At 41.9% G+C, this 15,093-nt stretch overlaps 1 protein-coding gene across 1 annotated transcript in view; it reads right to left on the bottom strand.

The window, feature by feature from the left end:
* Positions 1 to 15,093, bottom strand: part of FBN1 (fibrillin 1) — a 357,319-nt gene that overhangs the window by 9,995 nt on the left and 332,231 nt on the right. Inside the window, exons 62-65 of the mRNA XM_007935310.1 lie at positions 12,703 to 12,819; positions 11,514 to 11,642; positions 10,603 to 10,722; positions 2,681 to 2,912 (exon numbers count right to left, since the gene is read on the bottom strand). Coding sequence (XP_007933501.1) covers positions 2,681 to 2,912; positions 10,603 to 10,722; positions 11,514 to 11,642; positions 12,703 to 12,819 — 598 coding nt within the window. The remainder of the gene's footprint in view (positions 1 to 2,680; positions 2,913 to 10,602; positions 10,723 to 11,513; positions 11,643 to 12,702; positions 12,820 to 15,093) is intronic.

Here is a 15,093-nt window from a genome sequence, read left to right as displayed (position 1 = left end):
ACACACACACACACACACATACATATATATATGGGAGCTCTGGTAGCATAGTGCCTAAGGCACTTGACTGCTAACAAGAAGGCCGGAGGTTCAAACCCACCAGCCACTCCTCAGAAGGAAGATGGGGCAATCTATTTTCGTAGTGATACTGACGCAGAAACCCATGGAGGGGTCACTTACAAATATATGTGTGTATATAATTGTTTAATTCCTTGCTCTCTTCTTGCTAAACTGATGCCATCATTGCTACCATACATCTACCACCACCACCACTACCACCACCATCATCACCACCCCTTATCACTTTAGCCTTTTAAGTAATCTCTTCTATTGTATGACCTTTCATTTCTGCCAAAGCTACTGAGGAGAAGAAAGCTCCAGGCGATAACTAAGGGTTGATTTAGTAAAAAATTGTGCAGATATGCAATATATAAAATATATCAGCTTTATAAAATACCAGAGCTTGCCCAACTGTGGGAAATCATTGCAAGTCATTGAAAACCACTAGGGCCATTGGCTCTGACTCATGTGAAGCCGGATAAACAAATCCATGCCCAAGAGAAAACTAGTTCAGCTGTTTTTCTTTGCCTTTCAGTTATCAAAGCCAAGTCATGGAGGGAGGCTTGTACGTCTCCCAAGTACCTTGTTTTGTTATTCTGCTTACTATTGCACAGGCTACTTAGAATGTGCACTGACTGAACTCCTCTTTCAAAATGTGTTGGCACATTTGAATGGTCAGAAAATAATTTTTGTTTTGGGGCAGTGTCCACTTTAGTGATTCATGAAGAGGCCAACACTGTTATAAATGGGTACATTTCTAGTGTTGGGCCAGAACATAGACACGTATTGTGTATCTCTTTTTCTGTAATAGCTTTCCTACCCCTTAAAACCCATTTTTGTTTATGCATTTAGGATTCAATCAAATGATGAATTTTTGTTGTACTGCACAGTAATTTACAGGTCCCTACTACTCTCCCCAAGGAGCTCTGGTGCTGTATTGGATAAGGAACTGGCTGCTGACCAAAAGGTCTGTGGTTTGAACCCACCAGCCACTCCACAGGAAAAAGATGAGGTGGTATGTTTCTGTAAAGATTTACAGCCTTGGAAACCCAATGGGGGTTGCTATGAGTTGGAACTGATTCAATGGCAGTGAGTTTGGTTTGGTTTTGAGACTATTCTTCCCAATCTTGCCAGGGTCCAATCCATTACTTTTCTCTTTCTTTATCTTGACACCTAAAATATGTGGAAACAATAAAACAAATGAAACGATAAATGCCCACTCTGTATAGATGTGTGTGTGTGTGTGTGTGTGTGTATTCACACAACAATTAAGTTGTTGGGAGGCAAACTCTAACTGTGCAGTCTTTGATTCCTTTCTCAGAGCTCCTTTCCAGTATTATCATATCCCAGGAGTACCACTTATAAGAAGTGTGACTACAAAATCCCACTGGCCAGAAGCCAGCTTGGAGTGTCACAATTTTTGCTGGGAAAATGGTTCTGGCATTAAACTTATAAAGAATGAGTCTACTGAGAGCCAGACACAAACATCTGGGAATTTTTGTCCTATTGCTGGCATTCCATGTGAAACATTCTTTCACCTCCAAGTCTACACAGCCCAAAATGAATTCACTTGATATCTCTGTATCAAGAAATCAAAGACTACTAAGTTGATAGTTTGGTACATGTATGTGTAGGGTGAGGGAGGGAGGTGTACACAAATATGTGGGAATGTATATGTGTGTATTAAAAGTCTATGTGCTCCTAATTAAAAGTTAAAATTTAGGATGCTTCATATATAACATCAGAATAGCTAAAAGGGTCTAAACTTTGAATACTTATCTCTAAACTTTTAAATCATTGAATAAAATACAAATATGTCTTTCCTGTCCCAATTCTCATATACAAAATTTGATGACACTTTCTACCTGGCAAATAGAACGATTATTTTACTTCTCATATTTAATGTCCTGCTAGTAATTTTTAATGAATGTAAATTCAAGTCTGAAATGTAAAATATACCTTAAAGGCCTTAAAAATCAAACCCAACTCACTGCCTTTGAGTCGATTCTGACTCATAGCGACTCCTATTGGGTTTCCAAGGCTGTAAATCTCTACAGAAACAGACTGCCTTGTCTTTCCCCTGCAGAGCAGCTGGTGGGTTTGAGCCACTGAGTTTTTGGTTAGCAGCCAAATGCCTTAACCACCAGCATTCCTTTAAAAGCTTCAAGATGCCCCAATAAAAAGGTATTTTTTTGCTTTATCCTAACAGGATCTAGAAGAGAAGGCATTTTCAGTCAAGATAGGGTTTGGTATTCCCCCAGCAAAATCCCCCCAGTCCAGCAGCATGCATTATGATCCCATATCTGTCGTCAGTTTGTCCCTGTATTACCTGAGAGGTGACTCAGTTTCCTGTAAGGTGTGAAGATCAAATGAATGAGATGGAGAAGACACTGAGCACAACATAGTTTCATTATTTTGTTTGATGTTCTACGAATTCCCAGAGATCCAAATGGTCACTTACAAATATAATAACTTTTTGCAAAGCTAGCTGCGACTAATTCACAGGGTATAAAAACATGGTTCTCCTATTCTAGGACAGGTAATTATGAGTTAAATACATTTAATTATACTGTGAATGAAAGAGTCTCCAACCATGACATTCAGGATGAGCAGAGCTTACCCTTGGCCTATTCTGAAGTAACCAGGTGGACAGCCACACAGGTAGCCACCCTCGGTATTGGAGCAGCCATAACTGCAGGGGGCCTGTGAAGAGCCACATTCATTGATGTCTTGGCACCCGCCGCTGAACTGTTCATACTGGAATCCGGCAGGACACATGCACTTGTAGCTCCCGAGGGTGTTGTGACAGGAAGCTCCTCCACAAATGTGAGCACTGAGGCACTCGTTTTCATCTGCAGAGAAATAAGGAGACATTGCAATTTTTGACACCTGCCAGAAATTTCTGCTGAGGAATCTGGGTCAGGTCACCTGTGGGTAGTCAGCTGGCTCCTAGGCCAGGCTCTCAGGAAGTTAAGTCAAGCAGTGGGGCTTGTCATGGGAGAAAGGGACAAGAGACAGAGAAAGATATGGGAAAAATGTGACCTCTTGCCATGCAGTGTCTAACTGTGTTCAACAAGGTCAAATGTACCAGGAAGAGAGTATCAAAGAATGTCATTCTGAAGGATCAACAGATTCCAGTTCTTGTCTGAACCCATCACTAGTATGTTCTGTTGCATCTGATCTTCTGGGAAACAACATGGGGCTGATACACAGCTAAGATTCAGGATTCAGAGTGGGTGGGAAAGAATTATGCAACTCTCTGCTCCACAGTGCCCAGCAATGTGACAAAGACCTCAAAAACAAGGACCTAGCTGGAGATAGCGTTACCAGTCCCCCTTTCTCAGGATTTGCAGTTCTGTCCAGGGTGAGTATCCTATAAGAAGTATCAGCTTCTTGGCTTGGGCTTCCTTTTCAACAGTCTGCAAAAGTCTCCAGGTGTTTGTTCTGGAGGGCGAATAGTGCATTCTGGTATGTCTGCTCCTATCTCTGAATGGGCTCCCCACCTTATCCAAACCAGACTCCTGCCCAGAGTGTCTGTGCTGTGTCTAAAGCAAAGTGTGGCTAAAAGAGACTCGGTGCAGATTTCATGAGCAATCATGAGAGACAGATGGTGCTGAACTGGCTACCCATGGGGGCCTGACAAAACTGATGGTGACAGCAGGAAAAGGAGATATAACTTCTAAGAATTTACTTGAAGAGAGAAAACCTTCCGTTATTCATTATTTCTGATGCACTCTTTTTGGAAATCTCCAACACAGTACATTTTTATAGACCTGCCTTTCTTTGTAGGGTAGGACAGAAGCTGGCTGGTAAGACATTTTTTAATTGCTCTAGCCAATTTTCAGGCATATATTAATTTGAATACAGGTAGATTGGTCCACTCTTTACTCAGGAAATGTCTACTTCCAATAGAAGGGAGTAAGTAAAGGATATTAACATTTATTAGAGAGCTATTACATGACAGCTAGGATATAGGTGCTTCACATTAATTACATTATTAACCCTCTGAATAATCATAGTGGGTAAGCACTGTAATTCCTGTTTCACAGATGAAGAAACTGAGGCTCAGAAAACTGCTCTAAGAACCCACAACCGTCAGTTGCAGAGTAGAGATGCACACTGAGGCTCGTCTGACTGCAAATGCCACAGGCTTTCCTTTATGCCATAATGTCTCTCAGGAGATTTAACCACATTTAAACTTGCTTTCTCCTTTAATTATTTTTCCTTTCTTTGCTACAACACATTAATTTATAAAGAAAAAAATGCTATTTTTTTAAAATTAGAAAACAGGTGGGTAAAGGTAGGGAGAGGGTATTATATAGTCATGGGATCTTTAGCAGTCAAGACTTCAGATGAAGTATTGCACTGGACAAATCTGCTGCAAAAGACCTCTTTAAAGTGCTCAAGAGTAAAGATGTCTTCTTGAAGACTAAGGTGTGCCTAACCCAAGCCATAGTATTTTCAATTGCCTCATATGCATGTGAAATCTGGACAATGAATAAGGAAGACTGAAGAAGAGTTGATGCTTTGGGGTTGTAGTGTTGGCAAAGAATACTGAAAGTATCACGGACTGCTAAAAGAACTAACCAATCTGTCCTGAAGAAGTGCAGCTGGAATGCTCCCTGGAAGTGAGAATGAGAATGGCCAGACTTCGTCTCACCTACTTTGGTCATGTGGTCAGAAGGTACCATTCCTTAGAGAAGGATATCATGCTTGGAAAAGTGGAGGGTCAATTAAAAAGGGGAATGCCCTCAACGAGATGGATTGACACAGTGGCTGCAACAATGGGCTCAGGTGTGGCAAGGGTTGTGAGGCTGGCACAAGACTGGACAGTGTTTTGTTCTGTTGTACACAGGGTCGCTATGAGTCGGAGCTGACTCTATGGCACCTAACAACAACCTAACAACACGGATCTTTCTTCCCTCCCTCCTTTCTATTTTCCTTTCCTCCATCTCTCCCTTTCACTTTCTCTGTCTCCCTCCCTTCCTCTCTTTCTTACTGTATGTGGTCATAGGGAGAAAGAGGAGCCAGGTATGCAGTAAAAACTAAAACCAAACTCACTGCCGTCGAGTCGGACTTGACTCATAGCGACCCCTCCTTGGGTTTCTGAGGTGGTATCATTACGGAAGTAGATTGCTCAACCTTCCTTCCAAGGAGTGTCTGGTGGGTTTGAACCACCAGCCTTCTGGTTGGCAGTCATGTGCCTTAGGCACTACACCACCAGAGCTCCCAGATGTGAGTTGTTTCCATTAATTGAACTGCATGCTATGACTCAGTGCCCAGCTACGGGTCTATGACTTTAATTTGCGTGGTTGAGGATCCTTTATATCTGAGAAAGCTCAAGTCTCCATCCAGGGTCACTTAGGCTCCTTGGTGCCTAAAACAGAAGTAATTATATCTGTCATTATCTGAGTTCTTTTAATTTAAATTAGGGATCAGCAGTGTGACAGTGACAGGTGGAGACCACAAACATCATGCTCTGTGTCGAAGAACAGATTTGGACAGGAGGATGCTCACTCTGGTGGAGAGAATACCCCTGTGCCAGATGTCTTCTCCTGGCCCCTCCATGTGCACTCCCACCTCTTCCATGAGCTCTGGGCCCCAGGTGTATCTCAACAAGGTCTACTACCTTGTCCTTTGATTTTGGATTGACATTGGCTTGGCCAATGAGGGACACTCATAAGAGATTAGTGGGCAGGAGAATGACGGCAGGATATTCATTTCTCCAGCTCCTTCCTGGCTTGATCACCATCAGTTGGATGTGTGTCCCTCTACCAAAGGCCACAAGTCCTATCAGGGCTCTCTTCACACAGTGATGCTCCAGACCCTTTCAGGCCTACTGGTAGGCTCCCTCCCAGCTATTGTCAGTCCTGTGACTGCTGCACTATCCTCTGCTGGTTTCCCTAATCCCCATCCTACCTTTTAAAGTAGCTTCATCAGTACCCTCTCCTTAATTACCTAATGTCAGTGTGCCAACTGTTTCCTTCTGGGTTCCTGTCTGATAAAACTAAGGTAAGGGTATAAAAAAAAACCTCACTGTCATCAGATCCAACTCGTAGTGACCCCTCCTAGGGTTTCCAAGCAGTATCACTATGGAAGTAGATTGCTCAACCTTTCTTCTGAGGAGTGGCTAGTGGGCTTGAACCCACAACCTAAGGTAAGGGTATAAGGCCTAGTCAATATAAAGCTCAGGTTTATTCTAGTTTAGTTTCAAGAGAGCAGAAACAGAACCATGGTTAGAATTGGAAGGAGAAAAAGTTAAATTCTTTATGAAAAGGACATTTGAAGAATTAAAACTATCTATTAGGAGCACTGGTGGCGTAGTGGTTAAAGCGCTCAGATGCTAACTAGAAGGGAAGCAGTCTAAACCCACCAGCCACTGCATGGGAGAAAGGTGAGGCAATATGCTTCCATAAAGCCTTGGAACCCCTATGAGGCTTTTCTACTCTGTCCTGAAGGACTGCTATGAGTCAGAATCGACTCAATGGTAGTTTTTTGTTTTTTTTTTAAATTGAGGAGCCCTGGTGGTACAGTGGTTAAAGAGCTCAGCTGCTAACTGAAAGGCCGGCAGTTGGAACCTACCAGCCACTCCATGGGATACAGATATGGCTGTCTACTTCCATAAAGATTTACAGCCTTAGGAAACCCCATGGGGACAATTCTACTTTGTCCTACAGGGTTCACTGAGTCAGAATCAACTTGACAGCAGTGGGCTTGTTTTTTTTTTTTTTTTTTAATACATAGATTATATACACATAGATTGAAATCTGTACGTACTACAAACTTTTAAACACTCTTAGCTACTAACAGAAAATTTGATGGTTTGAATCCACCCAGAGGTGCCTTGGAAAACCTGGTGATCTACTTCTAGGTCACAGCCGTTGAAAACATTATAGAGCACAGTTTTACTCTGAAACACATGGGGTCCCCATGAGTCAGAACTGACTACAAAGCAACTGGTTTGATTTTTGAGGTAGGTCCCTGCGTGGTACAAACGGTTTGTGCTCAACTACTAAAAGGTTGGCAGTTAGACCCACCCAACAATGCTGCAGAAGAAAGGTCTGGAAGTTTGTTTCCCAAAGTCTTACTGCGAAGTTCTACTCTGCAACACATGAGGTTGCTATGAGTCAGAATTGACTCGATGGCAACAGGTTTGGGATGTTTTTTTAGTACATAGATTGGGTTTTCTTGAGAGAAAGTGAATTCCCTTCAAGCCGGAATTAAGTCAAATTGGGAATGACCAGACAGGCTGGAGAGGGATTTATACAATTGAAAAGTGGTCAGACTAGATAATTTCTAAGATTCCTTGTGTTCCTCCAAGTGTCTATTCCAGTCAGAATTCTCCTCTTTCCCTTCCACATTCTTTTTAAATTTCCCCCCTCCTTGGGGCTCTAATGAAGTTCATTGAAAAGGCAGGACAGAGTGGAACATGAATTAACAGATAAGAAATTGGCAAATATTCAGTGTTTACATCTTGAAAAGGGTATATTTGTGCACTATCGATTTTATCAATATCCAAACACAACTATTTGGTTAACATGTTTTGTACTGTTCCTGACCTTTTCCTTTCTGTGAACCCTGGAACAAATGGCTCCACAAGGAATTTTTCTACACTCCAAAATACTTTTTTTTTTTTGTTTGTTATTCTTTTATCTGGTACTTGGTGAGAGTTTATTTCTTTTTATAAAAAGACACAATTCTAATTTTATTGAAACTGCATTCCAAGAAAACCAAACTCATTGCCATCGAGTCCATTCTGACTCATAGTGACTCCCATTGGGTTTCTGAGGCTGTAAATCTTTACGGAAGTAGATTGCCCCATCTTCCTTCTGCAGAGCAGCTGGTGGGTTTGAACTGCTGACCTTCTGGTTAGCAGCCAAATGCCTTATCCACTACACCATCAGAGCTCCACGAAACAGAACTCTACTCCTTGAAAGCAGGCTGAAACCTACACAGTCTGTCATCTAAAATCAAAGGCCCTAGAATCAGGCTTCATGGTGTGTGTTAGCTGTGGCATTAATGGAGTGGCAGTAGGAGAATTCCAAAAGATTTACTAACCTTTATGTCAAAATGGGTTGACTCCAACTATAAACTGGATGATAGATAATTTCTAGAAAGCAATGTAATCAGTGGCACCTTGATTCAAACCCATCCAGCTTGGAAGACTAAGCTTTACTACCTGCCTAGGAGTAAGAATCTAAGCAGGGCTGGACCAGAGATCTGCTCTGCTCTGCTCTGCAAGGTTCTGGGGAAGCCATCCCGGGCCAAGTAAACGCTCATTCTGAATAACCATAATTCTTGAGAATCATGTAGCCAGTTTGGACCAGTCTCTTTTGGGCACTGAGAACTCCAAACTTCTACTTCTTAATTAACTTATTTTTCTAGAACCACCAGTCGGAATGATCCTCATAGGAACAAAGCAGAATTCTAGGACACCAGGGCCTGGCCTGGCCATTTCTACTGATCCTAGGACTGAGGGTACAAAGGGAAAGTAAGGCCCAGAAGTGGTATACCTTGCCTCTTTTACATTTCCCCCCATAGCTCCAATTTCATTAAAGAGAACTACATAGGAACACTGAACAGGCTCCTATACCCCCCCAAAAAAAACCAAACCCACTGCCATTGAGTCAATTCTGACTCATAGCAACCCCCATTGGGTTGCTGAGGTGATAAATCTTTACAGAAGTAGATTGCCCGGTTTTCCTTCCTTGGAGTGGCTGGTGGGCTTGAACCAGTCAAATGTCTTAGGCACTGCAACACCAGAGCTCCCAGGCTCCTATACTGGGTATTGAATCAATAAGGATCACCCCTGAAGTTTTGCAAATAGTCAGAAACTGGTGATTAAAGATTTCTCCAGAGGGATTTTTATTAATACTAGATAGCTAGTCAGCAAACTGTGCAGTCTAAACCCTAGTCAACTCTAGTCACCTCAGTAAAACTCTTATCTTATACAGAAACAAACCAGATAAAAGAGAAATAATCTTGATAAACAAAAACACAAAAAAATGTGTCTTTCTTCATTTGGAATAAAGATTAATATTGCCATGTAGGCTATCCACACAGGATGCTGTAATTCTTTCCCTTTTCTCTAAGGAGGGCTTTATACCCAAGAGTGTGGCCGTGTGAATAGGTCACTCAAGTACCACCATAAATATCTGCTGAATGGAAAAAAAAAAAAACCTGAGTGATTGTGACAGTTGAAAAGCAGCAATACACATCAGGAGGTTCAGAGAGGTGGGTTCTAGTGCCAACAACTACAAAGTAACTGGGTACTTACAGATTCCTGTCCCTCCCTGTGCTTCAAACTCTTCATCAGTAAAACATGGGGCTTAACTGACTCTGGATTCCCTCCAAACTCACAATGTTTTGATTCCACAATCTGCATTAAGAATTATTTTCCCATGACATTGCTGAATCAAAGATGACATAATTTTCATTTAATGAAAGAGTCTGTGGCTCTCCCTTAGTTATCAAACGAATTTAGCAATCCTGACAAAACTTGCCATGTCTGTTTCTTTCCCTCTGCTCTGAAGATATGTAGAGTTTAACGGAACCACTTCTGCTTCGTAAGGCCAAAAGTCACTTAAAATAGCCTCTGGCTGGCAGATAAATTTCAGTCAGAAGTAGGATTCTGTTGGCCCTTGTGGTGGTTAAGGTTGTATGTCAACTTGGCTGGCCTGGTTGAGTGTCCGCGCAGCTGGATGTAGTTATTCCCCATGGTGAGATTGGTAATTAACTCTATGGTGGAATCTACTGGAGCAGCTGAGTAGCTGCTTTAGGGACGTGGTCTGCTTCCAGTGTGTGAGAAGCAACTTTGAGGAAGGTCTCCAGCTGAAGGCATGCTTGAACCCTGCATGTAGCTGAGTCATTGTTCAGCAGCCTGCTGTGTTACCCTGCCCATCTTGGGACTTTTAATGGACTTGAATTAATGGCCTGCCATGTGGTTTGGTAATATCGGGACTGTGCCTTTTCACTTGTCAATCTTGGGTTTGTCAGATTCAGCAGCTAGCAGCTGCCTGAGTGGAGAGATGCCTCTAGCTTCAGTGGGCTGGGAGCAAGAGGCAGAGCTAAAGCCCAAGGTCGGGGGGCTTTCATCCAGCCCCTAGAGCCTGTCACTTTGAACTCGGACTTAAAGCCTCCAAAATTTTAAGAGAATAAACTCCCGTTTGTTCAAGCCATGCCATTTATGGTATCTTCTGTTAGAGCGGGACTAGGTAACCAAAACAGCCCCTGATGTGAATACAATTCGTGTGGGCCAATTACTAGCAACGCCGCAGAAGAGCAGGGAAATACTGGGCATCAGGGGATACTAGAGGCATTTCACTTCAGGTGCTCTCAAAGTACTCTTTATCACGAATTTTTTCTTAGTTTGTTATTTTGCAGAGGCTACTACTTCACTTTGGCTTCAGCCAGGTTAAGGGCAATTTTAAATGAGCATTTGTTGCTGCAATAACAAATTTTAAGTTTTCAAAAGGAAAGCAGTGATTTGATTCACAGGAGCTGACAGCAATTCGTCTTGTTAACGAGGAGAAAATGACTTGCCGACACACTGGTTCCACTGGTAGTGCTGAAGGTAGCCCTGGGGACAGCTGCACCTGTATCCTCCAATGATGTTCTGGCAGCCATGCTGGCACCGATGGTTTCCTTCACACTCATCCACATCTGAAAAAAGGGGAGGCGGGGTCACTTTTGAGCCATGGTAACATCTTGTCTTCTGAACCTGGAATGAGGTCTTGGAGGAGCTGCCCAGAGGTGCTCTCTAAGGCCACATTTATATGCGCAGTCTAACATGAAAGATTTAGTAAGTATTCTGACCTCTAGTAAATTATTCTACCACCCAAAAGTTCAAGAATAGCTACTCTGTGATTTTTGGCAAATCCAATGAGAAAAATGCTAAGTTGACCCGGGTGAAGTCTGCAAATAAAAATAATGAATTTAATGCAAAGCACGGGAACACTCTATGGAATAACTCTGTAAACTATTTGTGTTTGCTTATTTGCATGAGCATTAAAGACCAAAAGGTGTCAACATAAGAATAAAATCCTAAAAGAAAAACAATTAAACTTCTAATATTATCAGAAGAGTTACTCCTCATATGTTTAATCCTTTTGTGTCTCTAGATTCAATGACCAGAAAACTATTGCATCAAATTTGGAGATCTTTTTCTTGACTGGGTTATTTTCTATTAGATTAAATAATAACTGAGCAGAAAAGTCTTGATGTACTTAGGAAGGCATGCATTACAGGCATAGTTAGGCACGAGTCACAAGACGCATCTCTAAGATATGGGACCTGTGTAATCCAGACAAAAGATTTTCTTCTGCAGTGCTCATCTCTGCTGGGTTTAGTTCTGGTATCTCACAGAGGATGATGGTGAGGGCTTTGATAGCTACATAGGCCCCCTGTTTCCTCCAGAATTCACCAGCTAGTTCACAGCTGAAGTCTTAACCTACCTTCACAGCTGGCGCCAGTCTGATCAAGTGAGAATCCCCGTTGGCATTCACAGGTGAAGCTGCCAGGAGTATTCTGGCAAACACCCTTAGCGCCACACAGATTGATGTCAGAGGTGCATTCGTTGTTATCTATGAGAAACGTTGAGGGGAAAGAAGGAGTTAAAATACCTCGAAGCTCTTTTTTTGTATTGTTTAAAAGGAAGAAGGATGATTGCTATTGTTGTGGATTTAATTGTGTCCCCAAAATATATATTCAAGTCCTAACCTCTGGTACCGGTGAATGAGACCTTGTTTGGAAAACAAGATCACTGAAGATCTTACCAGTTAACATGAGTTCATACTGGAGGGGAGTGGGCCCTAATCCAGTGTCAGTGTTGTCCTTATACGAAAAGAGACACACTCTGAGGATGGAGACAAAGATTGGTGCTGCAGGTCAAAGAACACCAAGGAATGCTGGCCATCAGGAGGCAAGGAGAGAGGCAAGGAACAGATTGCTCCTGAAGCCTCAATTAGAATCAACCTGGTTGATAACCTGTTTCAGACTACCAGCCCCTATAACTGAGACAATAAATCTCTGTTCTTATATCCCACCCAATTTGTGGTCCTTTTTTACAGCAGCCCTGAAACTAATATAAGGAGCTCTGGTGGTGTAATGCCTAAGGCATGTGACCGCTAACCAGAAGGCTGGCAGTTCAAACCCACCAGCTACTCCAAGTAGACTGGGCAATCTACTTCCATAAAGATTTACCACCTCGGAAACCCAAAGGGGGTTGCGATGAGTGGGAATCGACTCAATGGCAGTGAGTTTGGTTTTTTTTTGAAACTAATATAGCAACGCTTTTAGAAAAGGCCAAATAAGGCTAATATGTGCACAGACGCATCCTCATTTTTTTATGTCTTTTATTCTAACATAAGAGGGAAATAGGAAAACTAATTTGTTAAATAAATTAATAAACCAAACTCACTGTCAAGTCAATTCTGACTTACAGAGACTCCCATTGGGTTTCCAAGGCTGTCAATCTTTATGGAAGCAGACTGCCTCATCTTTCTTCCACGGAACTGCTGGTGGGTTTTAACCACTGACCTTTTGGATAGCAGCCAAATGCCTTAATCACTGTACCCCTAGAGCTTCTTAATCTCTTAAAGGACTATCTCTATTGCATACAGGGTTTCTTCCATTCCCACTTACCAATGCAGGCAGTATGGTGTTGAGTGAATCCAGGAGGGCATTTGCATGTGAAGCTGCCAATGGTGTTAACACACAGGAACTGGCAGTTGTGTTGCTTAGTTGCACACTCATCAAGATCTATAAGAAAATGCAAGACGGGTATCTGATTCTAGCTGACAGCGTAGATACAGATAAACTGTCCTAGGAAGCAACTCTGAGGTTTGATTTCTAAGTCTCAGACGACCTTGGTCAGAACAGAGGCACAGCAAATGGCTATGAGAAACCTAGGAGATAAGGATTTGGAAGGATACAACCTGGTTTTAATTTAGAAAAAATAATGTAGTTTTTGGGGGAATATGAGGAAAACCTAGTTCCTTTTAGTTAGAAGAATGCAGATATTATAAAGGAATTTTAAATAAATTATAAAATATTAAACAAATTACAAAATGAAGTACAAACTTAGGGATTCTGAACATTTTCCAGAGCACTGAGAAGATCTATTTAAACTGAAATATGAAAAGAAATATTGAGGCTGGAAATTAATTTTTTCACTTAGGTTTTTATTGTTGGCTGTTTTTAATCTACTCAGATGAGGTTGTCAAAAAAAAAAAGTCTGGCTTCTTTGGTCAGGGTTTCTCCTTTGAATTAAATAAAATTGAGTAATCAAGAAGGAAACAAGGGAAGAAAAAACTTAATCTGATAAGCTAACAGCACTGTAAAAAAACTACCTCTATATTTACCCAACATTATTTCCCACAACTCAATAAAACCTTCTGCTTTGAACAGGCCTCTTTCCTCATCGACACAAGTTCTAGGCTCATTCCCACCTCTGTTGTTGTTCAGTTGTTATTATGTGACGTGGAGTCATCTCCGACTCATAGTGACACCTCCCTGGGTTTCCGAGACGTTATCACTATGGAAGTAGATAGCCCAATCTGTCTTCCGAGGAGTGGCTGGTGGGTTTGAACTCCCAACCTTCTAGTTAGCAGTCAAGTGCCTTAGGCATTATGCCACCAGAACTCCCTTTTCTCTCAACTCTAGTGTTATTCAAAAATAAAAAATATCAAGAGATATTAGCTTTTAGTTGAATTTCATTCCCCTGTCCCCACACAAAAAAAGCTGTATATTGTAACCAGATGCCCTTTCTCTCATTTTTCATAAACTCGGCTGCTGTGCACTCATTCCACACAGAGCTGTGCTTGGAGCCACAGGACAGTCCTTCTTTTGCTAAGTGGCTGTGTCTGCTCCACAGTGCCAGGTCCCCAGGTCACAGAAACAACTGGAGTGGACCTAAACTGAGAGAACATCTCCCAATTTATCCCAGTGCTGACTTCTCTAAACATGGAGCCAGCCCTGTGCTCTTTCCAACCATGGAGGCTGAGGAATGCAAACTCTCTGCTCAATGTTCTCAGAGCCTCTGGACCTGCCCTGGTGGGGCCGAAGGGGCAGGGGACACTGTTTCTGCATATTGATCACTTTAGGCCTCCTGCCGGCAGGGCAGCTTCCCTCTAGAACCCACTGGGCTTTGCTAGAGTGTCAGTCACCATGTTTGGAGAAACTCACCTACAAAGAGGTGAGGGAGATGACTCCGCGATGTTTTAGGGATAACATTATTTTATAATTACCTAAGAACATCAACACTTGCTGTTCTCACCTCCAAGGAGGTCTTTTCTTCCTCTCATCTTATCTAGATCCTACCCATCTCTCATGGGACTATATGCTGGTCCCACATTTCCTAAGGGCCTCCTTTCTCACCCCTTGCCTTTCAGTTTCAATATTTTATGTATCTGTACTACTCATGTTTATATTTAGTCATCTATGCCAAATATGTGGAGGAATTTAGACCTTAGGAGGAAAATAGGAGAAAGGGACCAATGTCGTATTCGATCTGTAAAAATCATATAGTTTCTTTTTACATATTCTTGAAACCATAAAGAGAGCCTTACTGATGCTGTTTATACCTTGTGAAAGAAAATAATGACTACTATACATTTAATTTCCATTTTTCATCTGTGAATTGCTAGAACCTTTTGAGGATGCTCTGTCTCCACAGTCTTGAAATGTTAATTTGTTTTGTTTGTTACAGACAATATATACTTTGAGAGACACCCCTTTCTAAATTTGGTTTTGTTCCCATGAATAAATTTATGGCTCTGAATTGTAAGCTCACACTGCCCAGAACTCAGCATGAAGTTAGAAATTCCAAGTTTAAGAAGAACAAAGCTATGAGCAACATTTCAGTTGATGGCCAGAATCGAGTAGGTATCTCAACCTTCTCTTCCCAATTACAGAATTAGTTATTTGCTATTTTTGGTCCTCTGTTCAAAGGACTCCCTTTAGCATCTCTTGTAAGGTTGGTCTGGTTTTAACAAATTCCCTTAGTTTCTGCTTATCTGGAAATCTCCTAATTTC

Source organism: Orycteropus afer, unplaced genomic scaffold (genome assembly GCF_000298275.1).
Source record: "Orycteropus afer afer isolate SDZICR_OR568_19922 unplaced genomic scaffold, OryAfe1.0 scaffold00026, whole genome shotgun sequence".
Lineage (NCBI taxonomy): Eukaryota > Metazoa > Chordata > Mammalia > Tubulidentata > Orycteropodidae > Orycteropus > Orycteropus afer.
This window is presented reverse-complemented; position numbering and strand designations above follow the sequence as displayed.